This window comes from Vitis riparia, chromosome 7 (assembly GCF_004353265.1).
Source record: "Vitis riparia cultivar Riparia Gloire de Montpellier isolate 1030 chromosome 7, EGFV_Vit.rip_1.0, whole genome shotgun sequence".
NCBI classification, from domain to species: domain Eukaryota; kingdom Viridiplantae; phylum Streptophyta; class Magnoliopsida; order Vitales; family Vitaceae; genus Vitis; species Vitis riparia.
This window is the reverse complement of record NC_048437.1, coordinates 10,054,749-10,073,947: the sequence shown is the minus strand read 5'-3', so window position 1 is coordinate 10,073,947 and position 19,199 is coordinate 10,054,749. Positions and strand designations below refer to the sequence as shown.

Here is a 19,199-nt window from a genome sequence, read left to right as displayed (position 1 = left end):
TCTTTTCTAAGGATCTCACAACCACCCATGTGGTTCAAATAGGTTGTGAGATAGATACTGCTACACTTGGCTACTTCTTGTTATTTGGATCTTTGGACTCTGAAGAGTGAAACTGAGTTCCTCTTTTATCTGTTTGACCTCTATTTACAGAGTAAATTTCATGTCAGAGTTCATAGCACCTACCTCTCTGAATCTGTTGCTGAAATAATTATTATATCACATTGATGTGGGCAAAGCCTTTCATGCCGCAACTAATTGGAGTTGTAAGATGAATTTATCATCGTTTTTGTTTTCTTCTGAGATAGGTGGATTGACTGATAGAGGGAACTACACTTCATACATCTGAGCTCAATAGAAGAATCTTGGAGCCATAATATTATGATACAATTAATATTGCATAAGAACAAAAAGAAAATGCAGAGTGAATGAAGCATAGAGCATAAAATATTTGGTTTTCTATGAAGAATGAGTTTTACTCAATTGAGGATCATCTAAATGATGAATCTTAGAAACGGAGATCTGTTTATCAATGTATCTAAGACCTAATAATAACTTAAATGGAATTTCATCAATGATTAGAGCAGCTGTGGCTTCTTCAATGGCACACAAATTTCCAGCCAAGTTCAAGCATCTTGATGGTTTTTTTTTTTTTTTTTTTCTCTCAAGTTTTCTTCTAAATAGTTGATTGCTTCATCCTGCATTTATCTAAATGGCCAGTTAGGCACAATGGTTATTTCTTCTTCCTTTATCTGCACATCACTTCTTGACCATTTAAACATCTCCATGGCTGCAACACTGACCTGATAGTATCCATTGATGTACATTATCCTGAGTTGTCTGCACCCATCCCTCAGAGCCTGCAACCCATGATCACAAAGATTTCTACATCTATTCAAATGTATTATCTCCAAGTTATGACAGTTTTCACCGACAGCCTTCCACCCTGGGATCTTCACCTCATGACATAATGCTAAGTTCCACTCTTGAAGTAATGGGCATCCCTTTGCAATTGCTGCAACAGACTCACTGCTAACAAGTCTACCCATTCGCAAGTTAAGAACTCTCAGCTTTGTACCGAGTCCTGCCCCAATTGCTGCCAAACCATCTCCAGTAATGCACCATCTCAGATTAGAAACATTCAAATATTCAAGTCCACCTCCACTGACAATCTCAGTTATCCCCTCTGGCCCAAGTTTGCATGACTCGGCTTCTAAATAAGCTAGAGTTGGCGAACAGCCGCTAAATCCAACACCACTCACACCCTTGCAGGAAGATATGCTAACTGCCCGAAGCTGAGAACATTTTTGGGAAAGAGCTCTTATCCCATGGTCGGAAATAAGTGCACAGTAGGAAAGATTCACATCCTTTAAAGCTGAGCAAGATTTTGCCAAGTTCTGCAACCCAACATCAGTGATATTACAGCGGTAAAGACTAATAACCGTCAAAGGACAGCCAGTAGCAATCAGGGAAAGTCCTTTATCAGTGATTCCAAAGCAGCAATCCAGGGAAATAGTTTGCAGTCTTGAACCATAATCCTGCAAAGGAGTTAAGCCTGAATCAGGCAGCTCTGTGCAACCAGAAAGGGATAATGATTCTAGAAGCTGGAAACGGGTAAGCAGCCTATTGAGATGGAAAGAGCTAATGGTGGGACTGGTTTGAGATAATGAGGAAACATCAAGTTGGGTGAACGAACATTGGAACTGTAAGAACCGACGGTTTATGTTTTGAATCCGAAGCCAACGATGGCAGGTCAAACCAAATGATTCACGATCAGAGTTGCAGTCAAGACGTTGGAAAATAAAATTAAGACAATCTTCAGGGAGGTCCTTGATGGAGGTAAGATAGTATCTAGAAGGACCCTCCATATTAATTTTGTTAGCGCTCTTCTGAAGGTTGTAGAGCTCGGATCTTTATCACAAACTTTTCGCAAGCCGAGTTAGATGAGTTAGCTAAGTCAAAACCACAGAGAGCAGGTGAGTCTCCATATCCATAGCCTATAAGAACTCCACATTTACGGCACAAGAGTTTAGTTTTTGAACGATGGCCCCCCCAAGGCAGAGGAAGACAGTGTACCTCGTCAACTTGTGTGAATCGACTGAGATCAACAGAAAGGAAAGAGATGAGACCTTTCTTTATGGATTTGCGATACTCAGAGCCTATACCAGAGGTGATACGATTGGAAGATGTTAAATTCAGAGGGTACCCACAAGACCCGCAACTGCCAAGCAGAAAAAGGTAAAAAGAATATCAACTTTTACATCACAATAGTTGGCATGCAACCACACCATGCATCATATAAGAAAACATCAAAAACATAAAATGCGAAGTATAGAGAAACATAACAAATGAGCAATCATATAACTTTAGGAAATTAGGTCAGCTCACTTAGTTGTGTTACACAATGTTATTTGGATCTGATATCATGGGCTTTATGAGATAAGAATGATTGTTACAATAGTCCAGCAACAAATAATCATTTTCCAATATTCAACTTTGATAAGATGATAGAATAAATAGAGCAGGGATCTATTAGCATAGATAATTTGCTGAGGTCATCACTGGGTATGCGACTTACATGATCTGAAGGTTTTCTAAAATCAAGGTAATATAAATCAGAGACACATGATGAGACAAACAAATATGTATCCAGCAACAGAAATGGTAGGAATGCAACAAAGAAGGAAACTAACAGTAACCCCAGTTCTCTATAAATTATAAGCTTTGCATACCCCCTTCCATATTAAAAATGATGATCAGATAATGTAATATATGGAGAGAGAAAAAACCGGTATTTTCTAGATATCCATAGAAATGCTTCCACCAAAAAATACAAAGCTATTCATAGAATTTGAAAAGATGAAATAATGAACTAATGTTTCTTTGGAGCTTAAGATAATTAATAACACTGTTGGTGAAATACTATGACTTATCCAAATTCTACAAGACAAAAGGGTGTATAGTGAATGACAGGAATGATCGAATGGAGAACGAGTTGGTCCGTATATGGCTAAAATTGAGATCCACAGCTAACAATCTAAATAAATGTAGTTCCACAAATGTCTCTGAAATACCTATTCACACTGACCACCCCAGACGTCAACTCTACGTCACCTATGAAAAAATCGCTATTGACTTTTGCCTCCAACTAATCTAATCCAATGTAGTTAACTGCTTGAATTTTTTGTTGTTTTGCACCATACCCTAATGAGCAGGAGGCAGCAACATTTCTACTACAACGAACTCATACCGCATAAACGGCTGAATTTTCTTGTCACTCTACATGATTAATCACTTTCTTGAAGTTCCCTATAAATGTAATATTCCGATATAACTAACCATATCTATATCATGATTTCATGCTACTAAATTATAATGGGGCATCCCCTGAATACCACTGTCAAGACATTGTTCATGGGGTTGATGTTTTCTACAATATTTCAAATCTGAACATGATAATTGACCATGATTTCATACTCCTAAATCAGAATTCACACCAGCGGAAAACCCTACAATGGAAAATTGTTGAAAGTGAAGGATTTGGGGGTTTAGAATGCTTTTATCCAGCTTTTTCTCACACATCGTATTTCAAAATTTATAACAACCAAAAGGAAAACGAAAGAAAAAAAAACCTTTCTTCAACAAACAAGGAAGCCGTGCACACAAAAACAAGGGCAGGGAAAAATTCTTACCAATTTAAACCAATCTCCATCCATAAATCTAATGTCTAATGTTCAAAGAAAGTATGAAAATGCCTAGTGAATTATGACGAAAGAGGGCCTCCAATGTCCTCTCCTCCATCAATCAACAGCCCAATTGGGCACTTTGATTGATACCATTACAGAAAACAAAAGTCTGGGTCTGAAATGAAAGGAAATCAGGAACCAAAATTGCAGAAAGGAGAATTGAAATCCCACCTGTAAGAGACATCAGCCTGGGACATCCTTTTGGTGGTGATCAGATTGAGACCATGGATTCCATGGAAAACATGAATCTCTCAAATTTCCCAAGATCCAACCCCACAAACCCACGTCACTTTGGCAGTTTTGGAGCACCAAATCTTCACACCAAGATGGGTTTTTTCTGCAATGCCCTTCTTGCCTTCTCAGTTATTTCTTCTCCCCCACTAAATATTACTTCATATTAATGTATCATTTGACTTTTCTTTTTTTAATCTTCATCCCATCTATTTATTTATTCATTCCACTATTTTTTACCTAATAATATTAAATATATATATATATATAAAAGCAAAGAAAAGATTATCAAGAAAGTAACCATTTTTGGAAAAGGGAATATCAAAGAAATAATAGTTCTCTTATTTCCTTGGGATTACCCTCCAATTTTTGTTTATTTATGTAGTCATATCTAGGCTTCATCACATGTCCTTATAGATTGGGAGTGGCCGTCCATGGAGCTAATATCAAAGTAGCTTAGCCTTTTTGGAAGATGATTGACAAAAGAAGCAAACCCAAAAAAAGAAAATAAATAAAAAAATAAAAGGTCAACTCTTGTTATGCTTGATAGGTCACAGGGGGTTAAGATTATACTTTATCAATTGGTTGAGTAATTTAATGTTTGTCAATGCTTAATGGATAATTGCATTAGAATTTGTCGGCGATACAAGACAGCTAGACAAGCTCCCATGCATCTCCTTGGAAGATTTAGCTAGTCATGAGACCAATAAAAAAAATGGTAAGTGATGTGAAAAGAATTAAGGAGAAAGGGTAGAGGAGAATGAAGGAGAGAAAATAAAAAATGTTAGTAACAATATTTGTTTAAGCCTTGATTAATGTTTAACGTTATATATAATTTGAACGGGTTGACCTGATATAATCAAACAGATCTTTTTAATTCAAACACAATGTGAATTAGAGTTGAGCCACGGTTTAGAGAACTCCGACCCTACTATAGTTAGTGATAACCATTGTTGAGAAGTTGAGTGAATTTTCGATTGGAATGAGGTTAGGACTGTCCATGGCAACTAGCTTTAAGGTCATTTATGTACCTAAATGAAGACATGGGAGTTAGGTCGCTCCCTTTATATATACCTAGATTGGCCAAACATTGTCCTTTAGACAAACTAGTCCGAGGACATGACTTCACTTTATGGTGTAGTTGAATGACCATAGATTTGATCTAATTGTACTTCATGATCTAGACAAGCCCGCCCATGGCATGGGTTCAACCTTGTTGTGTGAACCCATGTGACTCGATTTGAGAGCTAGAGTCTATTTATTTTTTAAAAAAATTTAAAAAAATTTTAAAAATTTTATAATTCTTTTGATCGATATTCTTTGTTTCCTTGTTTCTTTTTTTTTTTTTATTTAAATAAAGACAAAATTGAAATAGATAATAATTTTTAAAGAATAAGTAAAAATTATTTTAATTTATTTAAAAAGCAAAAGGAAAACATAAAAAAATAAAAATAAAACATAAAAAATTTGAACATGATGTCATTTTTTTTCTAGTATTAGTATAAAAAATCTTCTTTTTCAAATTTTTTTAATAAATAAATAAATTACAAATCAAAATATATTTGATACATTAAATTTATTAATTTTTAAAAATAATGTGAAACTCGATGATCGATTTAAATAGTATTAGAAAGTCGTGGAACTCAGTAACATTAGAAAATCATAAAACTCGATAAAAACTTTATATAGCAAAATTCATTTTGAATGACTTAATTAGTTTCTTATTTGCATATAATCATATTTTTATAAATTTTTTACTAAGCATACAAACTCAAAATGAAGTAAATCTTAATATGTTAAATTCATTAACGAATTTAGTAATTTTTAAAAATAACTTGAAACTCAAATAATGATTTGACTAAATACCAATAATTTATGAACAAAATGATTTAAGTTGATTTTATAGTTTTTTTTTTACATAGAATCATTTTTTTTTCTTGACAAATAAATTTCAAATTAAACAAGACTTAATATGTTAGATTCATTAGTGAATCTAGTAATTTTTAAAAATAATTTAAAACTCAGAATAATAACTTAATTAACATTAAAAATTTATAAATAAAAATTTATTTACAATAATTATTATTATTTTTATACATAATTATATCTTTATAAATTTTGTGACCGGAGAAATGAACTTCAAATCAAGTGCCATCTTAAATTTTATTTTTAAAGATTTAAGAATTTTTAAAAATAATTTGAAACTTAAGTATAAATGTAAGAGTCACAACTTTACTATTTTTCTTGTATACACAACTATATATATATTTTTTAATATTATCACTAGGTAAATAGATTTCAAATTCAGTGAGAAAGAGATATAAATCATGAAATTATAAAAATATTAAATTAGGTTTGGACTGGACTAGAGTTTCGTTTCTTTCATCAGGTGGGCCGGGCTCAGTCCGAGAAGAGTAGGACCCGGTCCAAGACAATGTGAGTAGAAGACGATATCGATGAAAACGAATCAGGGCCGTTGATATGCATCTATAAAAGCCCGTAGGGTTTAGAGTTTCATAGATTCAGCTCCGTTCTTCTGTGTCTGCTCCAGAGACCACCGCCAATGGTAACAGTCTAGGCTTCTGCCCTAGGATTTCAATTTTCTTTCTCACATATCCGTTTGGTTCCTGAGAAAACCTAGGAAAATCAAAGAAAACAGAAGAAAACATTTCCCCTACATTTTCTCAGGAATCGAACGGACCTCACTGCGGCTTTACTTGGATTTTTAATTGAATGTCTGTGTTCTTATTTTATATGTAAATATATATACCTTTAAGATCTAGTTATTTTCTTTACTATTGTTGCTCTTCATCACTGGTTCTTTTATTTCGGGTTTTTTCTAGCGGTTTTTTTAAGCCTCATTTTAGTTGTCAATTCTCACATTACAAAGCGAAATTTGCAATTCCTTTCTTGTATTTCGATCGAATTTCCTATATTTTAACTAAATATTCTAATTTTTGTCTGAATATTTCGCTGAATTGAAAAAAATATAATTTGATTATCTCAATTTGGCCCTGAATTTTATGCTGTTAAGTAACTTTTCGGAATTTAATCCATCTTGCCAAATTGTTTCTTAATTTTTAGCGAAATTAATGAGGTGTGGAATTGGCAGCTATATGCATATGTTTTTAGCAACAAAATTAATTCTGAAATTGATTGTAAATAAACTATATTGAATTTGAGGCTCACTGCAGAATTTGAAAAATGAAGGACATGTGGGGCTATTCTCCACATTTTGAAATGAGCTAAATGCCTAATCATGCTAGAATGAACATATACTTATTGGTAATGCGTTTGCTACGTTCATTGTAGGCTTTTGTTAAAGCACAAAAGACAAGGGCTTACTCTAAGCGGTTTCAAGTTAAGTTCAAGAGAAGGCGAGGTATAGTATTCCTCTTGCCCCTTCAAATATTGTGGTAGCCTCCTTTTGGTTTGGTTAGCTCTATTTTGATGGTGTGCTATCTGCAAATCGTGTAGCGGGCAAGACAGACTATCGTGCCAGGATCCGCCTGATCAATCAAGACAAGAATAAGTACAACACTCCAAAATATCGATTTGTCGTGCGATTTGTATCCTAATATCAATTTGTTTATGCCGAATGTTTGATTCTACTTTTTATGCGTGTGTACTGGTTGGCCCTCTGGTATGTAATTAAGATGGGAGACACAGAAATTTATTACTTAAAATAATTATTAAAATATTAAATTTGCTCACCAACTTTCCTATGCTGGCAATTTCCTTAAGTAGATACATGATTTCTGGGTTCCTGCATAAAATGAAGACCTTGTAACAAAACTTTCCATGAGATAATTAGATAGTCAAAGGCAGATGAGATGTGAAGAAGTGATGGAGTTTGAAATTTATCGATGAATTGTTGTTTTTCTCACTGAAAGGTATTTCTGTTTGCTTAAGTGCTGATCAGATAGCTTGGTCATCTAGTGTTACCAAATGTTGGAAGGATATATTGATCAAGTTATGTCACATGGGAGAATATACTCTTTTCGGTACTTATAATTTATTACCAAATCTAAAAGGTTTTTTTTTTAAACATTATTTTTTATAGATTATTAGGTTATCATTATTAATAATATTGGAGTGTCAGTTGTCTTATGAGTAAAGAAGAGAAAAAATGGAGAAGTGCAAAGAATTCAGGGAATGGTTTAGACCAAAGAGTTGGAAGAACTCTGCATATCATGTCTATATAACACCAAGGAGCTCTAGAACTTCCAATATTCCCATTGGGGAATGATCAAATTTGAAACACTTTTCTGATGTGGTTTGAAAATGCATATATTGATTGATATCTAGGACCCTTCCGAATCTCATCAGTTAGTAAGGGTAGTGTGAAATTTTTAATAATTAACTGAGAATCACAAAATTAGCTTCTTTTTTTAGAAAAGAAAAATTATTTTTATTTGACATATGGTTGAAGGTCTTATTTTGGGAGTAAATAGACAATCATACTGTTTCTTTTTCCTCTTTTTGTAAACCTTAACACTATTCTCAGACGAACAAGGATATAACTGCACAAATTATATCTGCTAGTATTGCTGGTGATATGGTTCTTGCAGCGGCCTATTCCCATGAACTGCCTCACTATGGGCTTGAAGTGGGTCTTACAAATTACGCGGCAGGTATATATTTACTCTCCATTAGTCTATATCACCTTCTATATGTGGAAGTATTCTTACTGCTTCTATCATGAGCATAGCTTATTGTACTGGACTTCTCCTGGCTCGCCGAGTTTTGAAAATGCTTGAGATGGATGAGGAATATCAGGGAAATGTTGAGGTATTGAACATTTTTTTTTTGGATGATTTATTGATTTATACATGTTTTTTCATTCCTATCTTGTAGGAGCACTAATCAGTGTTTAAGTAACTGTGCTTATAGGCAACTGGTGAGGATTTTTCTGTTGAACCAACAGAGACCAGAAGGCCTTTCCGTGCTCTTCTTGATGTTGGTCTTGTAAGAACAACAACTGGAAATCGTGTTTTTGGTGCTCTCAAGGTATTGTGGTGCCCTTTCTCATTAAGTTTGTGGCAGAATTTGAAGATGACTTGTCTGGTTGAACTATTTCCATCTTGTGCTTATTCTATTATGGCATGACTTGTCTAGTTGAGTTATTTCCTTATGCTTCTTCTATTGGGGGTTATACCTCATGTAGCATCCTTTTTACTTCCTGATAATGTTGTTTATTCTGTGTTTGTTTGTATTAGATTTCTCTCATGGTTGAATTTTACATTAGTAATCATTTATTTTTGTTCAATTATTTCTTGTGTAAATGCTTCAAAAGCATTTACATTACATTTCAATATGTAATTCATAATCATCTGTGGAGAAGTTTTGAATTATTTTCAATTCTGTAAGAGAGGTCAACTCCATCTAATCATTTGTTGTTATTAACTTGTAAAATGCTTCATTTTTGTTTATTTATAAAATTGGCAATATTTGATATAATCAATCAATTAATAATTGTAAGTGATTATTTCTAAATAAATTCTTGAATTGTGAGTACTTTTCACTATGATGCTATTTGGTTGTTCACCAAGTGATTGTAATGAACTTCCTTCAAATGATTCCAGATGATTCTTTAATTTTGAATTTGCCCATTCAAACCATCTCTTCATCTTGAGCCTCAGCAGTTACCTGTTTCCTCTCAATTCCAGGGAGCATTGGATGGTGGACTTGATATTCCTCACAGTGACAAGAGGTTTGCTGGATTCAGCAGGGATGGTAAGCAACTTGATGCTGATGTTCACCGCAAGTATATCTTTGGTGGCCATGTTGCTGCATATATGACGGTGAGATCTAAGTCTGCTTGGATGTTAGGGGGGAAAAATTGTGATTCTGAATCCTGCGTTATTAGCGGTACTTGATTAGAGACGCCAATCCCTCTATCTCATGCACATAATTTCTTACTTTGTTGAGAACTATGCAGACTTTAATGGAAGACGAGCCAGAGAAGTATCAGTCTCACTTTAGTGAGTACATAAAGAGAGGTATTGAACCTGATGGCATAGAGGAGATGTACAAAAAGGTCCATGCTTCCATACGAGCTGATCCCACCCCAAAGAAATCTGAGAAGGAGCCTCCAAAGGTGCATAAGAGGTAAGGCCTACTTTTTTCCTCTTATTTGGGTAATACTTGTTGCTTTTGAATTTTGAGGCTCAATAAATATTGTTAAAAAAAAATTAAAATACATAAATAGATTGAGATTTTGGGACTTCCATATGATGTGTGATCCCATAAGATGCTTAGGGTTAAGCTTCAACTGCCTTTCCCAATGTTGCTAAAGGACAATGAAAGGAGAAAATGTACAATTGTTGAAATATCAATTCTTGTGTCTGTTTCCACAACCACTATGCAAAAAACCAGTCAAAGACGGATAAGGTGTATAGACTAAGCTGAAGTTTTGTTTACTTATAAGGAAATTGTTTGCCATCAATTCATATTGTAGGTTAAATTAAAGCAAATAATGGCCAAGAACATTCCTTTGACTAATCCTTAATGTGTAATAGGGATTCGAAGTTTTAAAACTTATGTGAAGGTGAATTTTGTTGACTTTGTTTTTCGTGTCTACTCCATCCTTGCACCTTATGAGATCTGAATTTTGGAGTGTGTTACTTGATCCTCTTGCAATATTCCATATCTAAGTGTGTGTTTGGCAGTGATTATATGAAACGTTTTTAGCCTTTTTAACACTTGAACGACAAAATTTTAAGTGTTAGAAAGGTTAGAAACGCTTTCTAAAATCACTACCAAACGGGCTCTAAGTTTCATGGGATTTGAGTTTGGTTAAAACCTGGATGCATTTTAGATGGGTGTCTCATACCACATGTCTGAGCCTTGTAGTGTTCCATCCCCAAAGCAACATCCTTAAAAGCTCTTTGAGAGTCTAAGAGCTTTTGTGCAGTAAAAATGGTGCACTGGATGGGGCCTCTAAGGGTGTGTTCAGAAAATTCAAGTCACATTTCTATGTGCTGTCTATGGTCTTAAAGTTTTAGAACTTGTCTCTTGTTGACTGAATTACAGATTTGGACTGGTAACATTGTCAAATTGATGTCAAGCATATGTAAAGACATTTGGATATTCAACTGAAACTTGGATTAGAAATCGAAAAGCTGGTGGTTGCATTTTCTTAAAAAAAGTGGAGGAAAATTTCTAAATTCAGACCAAATAATTTATAGGAAATGAAATTTTGATGGATTAAAAAAAAAGGGTAAAAAAAAACCTCAGCAATGAATTAGGATATTCCAAAGAAACAAAGAGAGACCTGTTTTCAAGTTAAAACCCAGGGTTCTGATTGATTTACAACCATCGAGCTGTGATATTTGAGATGATGATGATGTATAATGGTAGTTACTTTGAAAATTTGATTGAATGTTTACTTCTGTGGCAGGCACAACTTGAAGAAACTGACATATGAGGAAAGGAAGGCTAAGTTGATAGAGAGGTTGAATGCACTGAACTCTGCGGCTGGGGCTGATGACGATGATGAAGATGATGAGTGAACTGGACACTTGAGAACCTTAATTTTGCCTGTTTAATTTGAATGAGCACTAGTTGATGTTAGATGGGCAATACCTAGTATTTTCCCTTTTAATAGTACTCCTAAGGACAAATCCAATCCTACCAAGTTTGAAGCTTATAAAGTTTATAAGAATGTTAAGTAATCTCATGGTGATCAAATTTGGCCTGTGTGTTATTATGGGTTTCTTTTGATGAGCATTTTCTTTTAATTCTTGAATGGACAATTTTTATTTTTTATTTTTAATAATTACTCTTTGTAAGTGTGTGTGTGGCATTCTGTGTTGAGGCTGGCTGACTCCTGTTCTGAATATGCATCCTGTATTTTTGACATACTAGTCTGTCTCAGTGTTTATGAAAATTTTTTAGTAGGCGCACGGCATTGCATATTTTGCTTTATTTTGGGTTAATCAAGTAGGCGTTTTATTCTACGATATCATTTACTGGGGAGGATTGAAGAAAAAGTAGAAATAGATAAATAAAGTAGATTTAAAATAAAAATATTATTTAAAATCATTAAATTTATTTTTATTTTTTTATTTTAAAGATTTAGGTGGTGTTTGTTTTTTTGGCTTTTTGTTGAAAACAATTTGCTTTCAGAATTTAGGTTGTTTGTTTTTTTAATTTTTGATGACTTATTACTGAATTTTTAAAATTTTTGACTAAATAAAAAAAGCTAAAATATTTGGCTTTTTCTATTTAGAAAAAGCTAATTTTTTAAACCTTTACCAAATGCGATTGAACCCGAACCCGATGCCCAAACCTACCCACCCATCCCTTGTAGCTCTCTGCAACCCCGATCCTCAACCCTCACCTCATCCCCAAAGCAATAATTTCTTCATTCTCCTCCTCCATCGCTCTCCTTCCGAGACTACAGAGTTGGAAAGAAGCTCCTCTTTCATTCAGCATCGTTGATTTGATCGAAGGTAACTGACCCAAATTTATTTTGGTTTTAGGATTCCAATAGAGCATTCGAGTCTCATTTTCCAGTACTTCTCTTTCTAAAACTCTCATTTTCAATAGAGCATTCTGGTTTACGTGTTGCAGGTCCGTTTATTTTTTAAGGAAGAAAAACTTTGTTTGGTGATATCTTATTATTTAGAGCCTATTTGATATGGTTGTTGTCTCATTGTTAATTTGGGTTTGTTTGATTGTTGTGATTTTTGTGGTTTGTTGGGTTATTTTTTAAGGAAGAAAAATTTTGGGTTTAATCTTATTGATTTCATATTATAGTTTGTTGGGTAGAGCATTTGTGCTCAAACTGTTTGTTAGAATGCCCATGAGAGTTCTTAAATAACGTGGAATACCCCCTCCAAATGATTGAACGCCATTGAAAGTTGTTGCAGAGATGAAAGGTTTCCCTGAATGTTGGGGGGTTTATAGGATTTTTTGAGTCCTCTTTGTAAGGTTGCAGGGGTTTGGATCATCCAAAAATGGCTCCTACACTTGCCTACTGCATTGGACTTGTGCATCATCCTGTCCTGATGTGAAATAGTTTAGAAGGATCAGCCCATCCTGAGCAGCATGGCCTTTTCTCTACAGTGAATTTATGATTTTGTCTTTCTCCATCATTTTTTAATCTCTTAAACAAGGCTTACATAGTCACCCTTGTAACCTATTCAATTAGAATCCATCTTTAGAGGCAATTTTGACTGCTAAATGTGAGGGTCATTCTCCATAGAAATCATCATCTTCTTTTCATAAGGAGAAGTTATATATATTTCACATGGACAAGGATTTAGATGCAAGGTACATGGCAGCCATAGCAATATCCCATTTCTCCCCCAGTTTAAACAGAGGCTCATGCTCTTTTGCAATCCCATTCACTCTTATATCATAATCTGTTCCCACTCCAATGCCAAGCTCTTGTTACCCTGTTTTACCCTTCCTTAAGTCATTAGCAGCTGGATTTTTAAGAATGGTATGCCCCCCATTGCCAAAGAAATTGGTAATTCAAATCATTCCTTTCTTTTTCCACAAAGATCAAGATGGCTTTACAGTTCCTGTGAGCCCAGAAACCAATTACAGAGGAACCTAATTCTAAAATGATTTGGCATCTGAAATGTTTAGTTTTACATGAGTGATTTTTTATACAATATCCACTCAATCTGCTGAGAACCCAATTTGTTACTAAGAAGCGATGAGGTTCCAGAATATTAAAGATGGATCAAAGGCATGAGGCTCAAACAAAGCATCTCCTCCTATCCTTTTCTTCTTAAACCCCAATGCTGATTTTGGAATTTTTAACATAATGCCATTATCAATATCAGATAGATTATCAGGCTTTCAAAGTAATCTTCTGTCATAAGCTGCCCTTTCCCTTTCCATATCCCAAATTATATTCTTTTGTTCTGATTATAAAAAACTAATATATCAATATTTTATAACCCACAAGATTAAAATAGCTTTGGAGGATAATTTGTCCTATTACAAAGCAATGGCAGAACCCGACAGAGAATTCCTTATGGTGATTGAAGAAAGCAATTGTACAAACTTGAGCAAATGATTAAATCACCCCAAGGTTGCTGGGTCTTTATCTTTTAGAATTTGTATGGGCTTTAACTTATCATATAAAAAGTAAAAAAAAAGAAAAAGAAAAAAGAAAAGTCATGTAGAGGTTGAAACAATGACACAGACAATGGACATTAGATAAAAAATTATGGTATTTCTTATGTCCCTTTCAATCATTTGCTCAAGTTTGTACAATCTTTACCATGTATCTAATAATACATATAAATGCAAGGATGCTGCATACTCCACAAATCTTCTCTGCATCTGAACCACCTTCATGTTTTTGCCTTTGCCTGTGCCTCCTCTCTACACTCTACACACACAACTCTACCTTGTTAGCTATGACCCTATAAAGCTTTGAAATTTTGAGAGTGCAGATCTTGTGCAATTATTACACAATCAAATGATATAAATGCTCAGAAACTTGAAAGGGATATGATGAATTTAATGTGCAGTAGCAAAATCCAAAGTTTTCTTACTTTTGGGTACAGTCTACTATGAATACATAGTAGACCCTTTTCTTACCTCTTTGTATTTGTGCTATCCTTTCCTACAGAATCACAACCCCCACCATTTGCTCTCTTTTTCCACCATTTATGAGCTGCTACTTCCCTCAAAAGCACCCCTTCACTTTCTCCCACTTTACATATAATCCTTTTTAATATTTTTGTTAGAAATAATTATTTTCCTTTTCTATTTAGACATACCAAACCAACTGAAGTTTATTTTATTTTATTTTATTGTCTTTAATTGAAAATTGAAAATTAATCATTAATGTTGGTTGGTTTTTTGTACAGTAATGAGTCAAAATATTGAGATTAGTAGGGCAAATTGGACTGACCCCATCCAAAGAAAGCATTTTATTGATCTTTGTCTTCAAGAGGCAAACAAAGGCTTTAGATCAGGTGGAGGTTTAAAGTCTAGTGCTTGGCCTCGAATTGCTGAAGAGTTGGAGAAGTTACTTGGAAAACGTTATACTTCAAAACAACTTAAGAATGGGTGGGATTACATGAAAAGACAATATCTCATTTGGAGTAAAATGATGACTATGACAGGACATGGTTACAACTCTGTAACCAAAACTTTTGATTGGCCAACTGAAAAATGGGAAGAATATCTACAGGTAGTTTTTTTTATGGATTTGAGTGAATTTTAAAAATAATTGTGTAGACCCCCATGTTGGGGTGCATTTTATGCATTTTTGTTTTGCCAGGTGTCCGGATTTCGAGGAGCCACGTGGAGTTTGAAGATTGGCCATCAGGTAGTGTATCCTGCCGTTGGGAGAGAGCTGGTTGAAGCCATCAGGATTCGACACCTGTACAGAGAATGTGGGGAAAGCTGCAGGCCGTTGGGGGACACCTTTTCTTTTGCTTCCCACTGCAGAGTAGTGGTGTAGTGGAGGCGGGCAGCTGCAGAGAGGGAGGTGGTCCAGGAGGCTGCTGTTAGAGATATTTTTAGGCCTAGAAGAGGAAGGTGGCAGGGAGCTTTTGAGATGAGGCTTTTGTTTGGTTTTTTTTGAGAGGAAGAGGGTATCTGCAGAGGAGGTAGAGGAAAAAGTTCCAGAGGAGCCTTGTGAGAGGGGGAGGTTTTCTCATGTTTGTTGAGACAGAGCTTTAGGGAGGGGGGCAGAAAAACAGAGAAGTGCTTGGAAGGTGAGATTCCGGAGGAGCCTTGTGAGGAGGGTTTCTAGAGAGGAAAACAACATTGTGAGTATTACCAGAGGGTTCTGGAGGAGAGAGGGGATTTTCGGGAGCTTGAAGGTCAGCAAGTTGTGAGAAGAGACTGAGAGGCAAGGAGATCCCATTGTCGAAGAAGGAGTTGTAGCCAGAAACGCCTACTTGGAGAAAAAGCTTTCAGGTATGATTATCACTTCTTTAACATCTCTTGTGAATATTTGAATACTCATTGATCTGTTTGGGATGGATAATGGAGGCCACCAGTTTGTTTGTTGAAGTATGACCCTGCATTTGTGTTTGCGATTGCCCATCTTAACTTGCTCTATCCCATTATGATTATGGAATGCTCAGGAGCCATGCATGTGGCTACACTTAATGTAGTACTCTCACCTGCTCGGAAGATCCATTGACAATTCATGAAATGGATTTTCTAAGGTTTTCCTTTTTAATCGTTTTCTTCTATGCCTTGTTTTTCCACCTTCCTCTGTTCTCTGTTATCTATTCATAGCATGCGTCAAATTCCTCATCTCTATTTGGAGAGGTAAGGCACTATAAGGCATAAGTTCTCAGTCTCTGGGCATGAAAAGCTGCAGTTGATTATCCCGTTGGGTCTGGCCATTTCGATTGAAGTATGTTTTTGAGAAATCAAACGAAGAAGATGTCTCTTCATCACTCATCTTCGGGTTGTCGTGCTGGTGTTTGGTCTTGTTGATTTGGTCTATGCACCTCCCTACACCGAGATGAATCAGAGTTCAAGAGGAGGGAGCAGGGTGCTTATTGTTACTGGCTGAGAGATAGCTCTGTCCTCGAACGACGTCGGCGGCGAAACACCTTCGTCACCAGCCAGAATTGAGGTTGATTTTGATGAGTGCAACCTTAGATGCAGAGTTTTTCTTATCCTACTTTGATGGGAGCTCCGGTTGCCCACATTTCGGGTTTTATATACCCAGCTGAAACATATTTCCTGGAAAAGATTTTATAGATGACGAGATACAGATTGGCTCCTTACAATCATATTGATGATTCTTCAGTTGACTAGCACCACTCGCTGATTCAGACGGCGTTAGTTCAAACGGAACCTGAGCATCTTCTCTCTCTCTATTGAATCTCTCACGTTTTTTCTTTATATCCTATCTCTGAGAACCAACAGTCGAGCAAACCTCACCGCTTGAGTGTAGCTCTTCATGGCAGTTTGTGCCGCATCCATTGATGCCTTTGTCATCTCAGCAACCATCTCTGGAGCCTTAGAATAAGATGAATACAAAAGTGAGACATTGTTGAGCTTAGAAATCCGATTTAGCACTCCCATCTGGATTGGTATCTTTGTTACAACATGATCCTTAGTAAGTGCTAAATGCAAAGCCAATGCATACCTCCAGCTGGCTTCTTATTTCTAGTGGTAGTACCTACCCAGGAGAGCTACAAGGAACTTGGGAGACTAATCCGAATAGTGTTGATGTATCATGGGGTAATTTCTTCAGAAATTGTTGTGGGCCAAGCAGCTACGTTGCTAGGCATATCTGGGCAAGTAACTCAAAAGAGCATGTGTTTGCTGTTATTCATTGAGAGTTTACTAGGTAGATGGCCATATGAAAGCCAAGTTGGACCTTCGAAAACTGTATGGGCAGAAGAGGACGAACACCGAGTTACAAGAGCACAGTTCGCATGACTACACCTGGACGTGCTCTCCATTGTTGGCAACATGGGAGTGACCCCAGAGGCGTAACTATGGATGATAAAGGGAACGTGTAGGTTGCTGGCACTTCAAATCTGGCCATCAGCAAGACAGGAGATTCAGAGATGGTAATAATTGTAGGTGGGAAGTCAAATGTCACAGGGTACAGAGATGGGTCCCATGAGGATGCGAAATTCTCAATTGATTTTGACGTGGTGTATGTTCGGTCCATCTATTCTTTATTAGTTATTGACAGAGGAAATGCTGCCTTTCGGTAAATCTCTCTCAACCAGGAGGTTGTGATTACCAGTATAGTTTTATTTCCGCCGCAGATATTTTTATGATTACTGGTGCTGTCATGGATTGTACTAGAAATTCCATCTCAAGAAACTTCAAACAACCACTCCAGAAAGAACAGTAAAGCTTTGATGAAGCCGCACTTCCTATTTATTATTTGGTAGACCGAATTGTTGAGGTCCTGCAACTTATTCCATCATTCCACCTCCACCACCCACCATGTCCTTCTCTCTACACCACATGCTTTTCACACTCAACCCTATCCATACCTTATTTCTCTCAACATGCATGCCCGTTCCATACTCTCCATACCCACTGCCACCTCATTCATTCCCATCCTACTTATCCTATCCTATGTCACTCACACCCCCCATGCGTGGCCATATTACTCATCCATTATTTTCCTCACCACCCTCATCTTCATTATTTCATACCCACTGACCATCTCTTCATACCCATCTCATCAATTCTCATGCACATTATTCTACCCTTCCCACTAACCTTCCACCATCATTCAAGCTGCCATCTCGATCTCATATTCCTCAAATCCGTCACCTATCAATCTTCATGTATGACTTTTCCCTGCCGACACTGCAACTCATCATGTTCATTGTTGGTGCCATCGATAAGATCAAGAGTGAGGATTGGCTGTGCTTCATCTACTACCGTATGGACCTCCGACATAGACGAGACCTCAATCATTCTCTCAATCATCCTTCAGCTATACAGAGAGCAACTCTGTAATATGATATTTGAGTTAAATTTTATTTTTGATGATCACAGAATAGACGTGTCGCGGAAGTAAACACAGAGTTTTGTTAGCACTCAGAACTCCTTTGATGCTAACACATCTATTGAAGATGGTTCTGTTGGTCGAAGTTTCAGAAGTTGCTCCATCATTGTTATTAGTGGAGGTGCAGGTGGTAGCCAGAGGAGAATTTGAGGAGTTGAAATGGGAAGTTGTGAAAGCTGGGCTTGAAGATATAGTTGTTTCATGGCAGAATCGACGCTCTACTAGGGCATACCATGTGTGGATGTCCTTGCATGTTTATATTATGCTCCTCGCAATTTTCAGGTGTTGCTTTAAGCCTGTTTTATTCCTTGTCACAACAGCAAGTCAAAGAGATCATGATGAAGGAGATTTGACCATGGAATAATCTAAAGAATTAGAATTCAAGAGTTAGAGGTGCCATGAGAGGTATCAACAGCTTATGGAACTAAAAAGGCTCTTCTGTAACCTCTCATCCTCTCACTCGGAGTCTCTGTTTCTCGGATCTAAGCCTTTGACCATGCGTTTAACCTTGCTGCCAATATGGGAGGAATGAGATTCATCCAGTCCAACCATCCAGTCGTTGTGATGATCAGCTTCGACATGCTTGAGTTTTCCATGATCAATGGAGGTTAAGAGGGTCTCAAGATGCTTATGGATTGGAGAAACTCGCTGCGGAGGAATTGAATAAGCAGGATATGGGTGTATAACTCTGGCTTCGTCTACATAAGACCTACAATTCCTTCAATTGGGCTTTTGGATCGTGT

At 36.3% G+C, this 19,199-nt stretch overlaps 3 protein-coding genes across 3 annotated transcripts; 1 reads left to right on the top strand and 2 right to left on the bottom strand.

Moving 5' to 3' along the window:
* Nucleotides 1-406: 406 nt before the first annotated feature.
* Nucleotides 407-1,890, bottom strand: LOC117918387 (F-box/LRR-repeat protein 12). The gene has a single exon (XM_034835003.1). It carries the CDS (start codon nucleotides 1,863-1,865, stop codon nucleotides 702-704), a length of 1,164 nt encoding a protein of 387 aa, XP_034690894.1. The 5' UTR covers nucleotides 1,866-1,890; the 3' UTR covers nucleotides 407-701.
* LOC117918389 (uncharacterized protein At4g08330, chloroplastic-like) lies at nucleotides 1,852-4,129 on the bottom strand. The gene is made up of 2 exons (XM_034835005.1): nucleotides 3,915-4,129; nucleotides 1,852-2,218 (listed from the first exon to the last, which is right to left on the bottom strand). The coding sequence occupies exons 1-2, from the start codon at nucleotides 3,938-3,940 to the stop codon at nucleotides 1,876-1,878; spliced, it is 369 nt and encodes a 122-aa protein (XP_034690896.1). The 5' UTR covers nucleotides 3,941-4,129; the 3' UTR covers nucleotides 1,852-1,875.
* A 2,329-nt stretch (nucleotides 4,130-6,458) lies between these two features.
* LOC117918758 (60S ribosomal protein L5-like) lies at nucleotides 6,459-11,705 on the top strand. Its single transcript, XM_034835644.1, has 9 exons — nucleotides 6,459-6,540; nucleotides 7,287-7,356; nucleotides 7,452-7,543; nucleotides 8,482-8,608; nucleotides 8,686-8,765; nucleotides 8,868-8,984; nucleotides 9,644-9,778; nucleotides 9,916-10,085; nucleotides 11,377-11,705. The coding sequence occupies exons 1-9, from the start codon at nucleotides 6,538-6,540 to the stop codon at nucleotides 11,486-11,488; spliced, it is 906 nt and encodes a 301-aa protein (XP_034691535.1). The 5' UTR covers nucleotides 6,459-6,537; the 3' UTR covers nucleotides 11,489-11,705.
* The last annotated feature ends 7,494 nt before the right edge of the window (nucleotides 11,706-19,199 follow it).

What these genes read in the sequence shown, in the direction of transcription:
- LOC117918387 (XM_034835003.1), bottom strand. Translation starts at nt 1,865, where the DNA reads ATGGAGGGTCCTTCTAGATACTATCTTACCTCCATCAAGGACCTCCCT.
- LOC117918389 (XM_034835005.1), bottom strand. Translation starts at nt 3,940, where the DNA reads ATGTCCCAGGCTGATGTCTCTTACAG. An exon ending in CAGGCTGATGTCTCTTACAG is followed by an intron (nt 2,219 to 3,914) that starts GTGGGATTTCAA and finishes TCTGCTTGGCAG; the next exon opens with TTGCGGGTCTTGTGGGTACC.
- LOC117918758 (XM_034835644.1), top strand. An exon ending in TCTTACAAATTACGCGGCAG is followed by an intron (nt 8,609 to 8,685) that starts GTATATATTTAC and finishes TCATGAGCATAG; the next exon opens with CTTATTGTACTGGACTTCTC. An exon ending in CCTCCAAAGGTGCATAAGAG is followed by an intron (nt 10,086 to 11,376) that starts GTAAGGCCTACT and finishes CTTCTGTGGCAG; the next exon opens with GCACAACTTGAAGAAACTGA.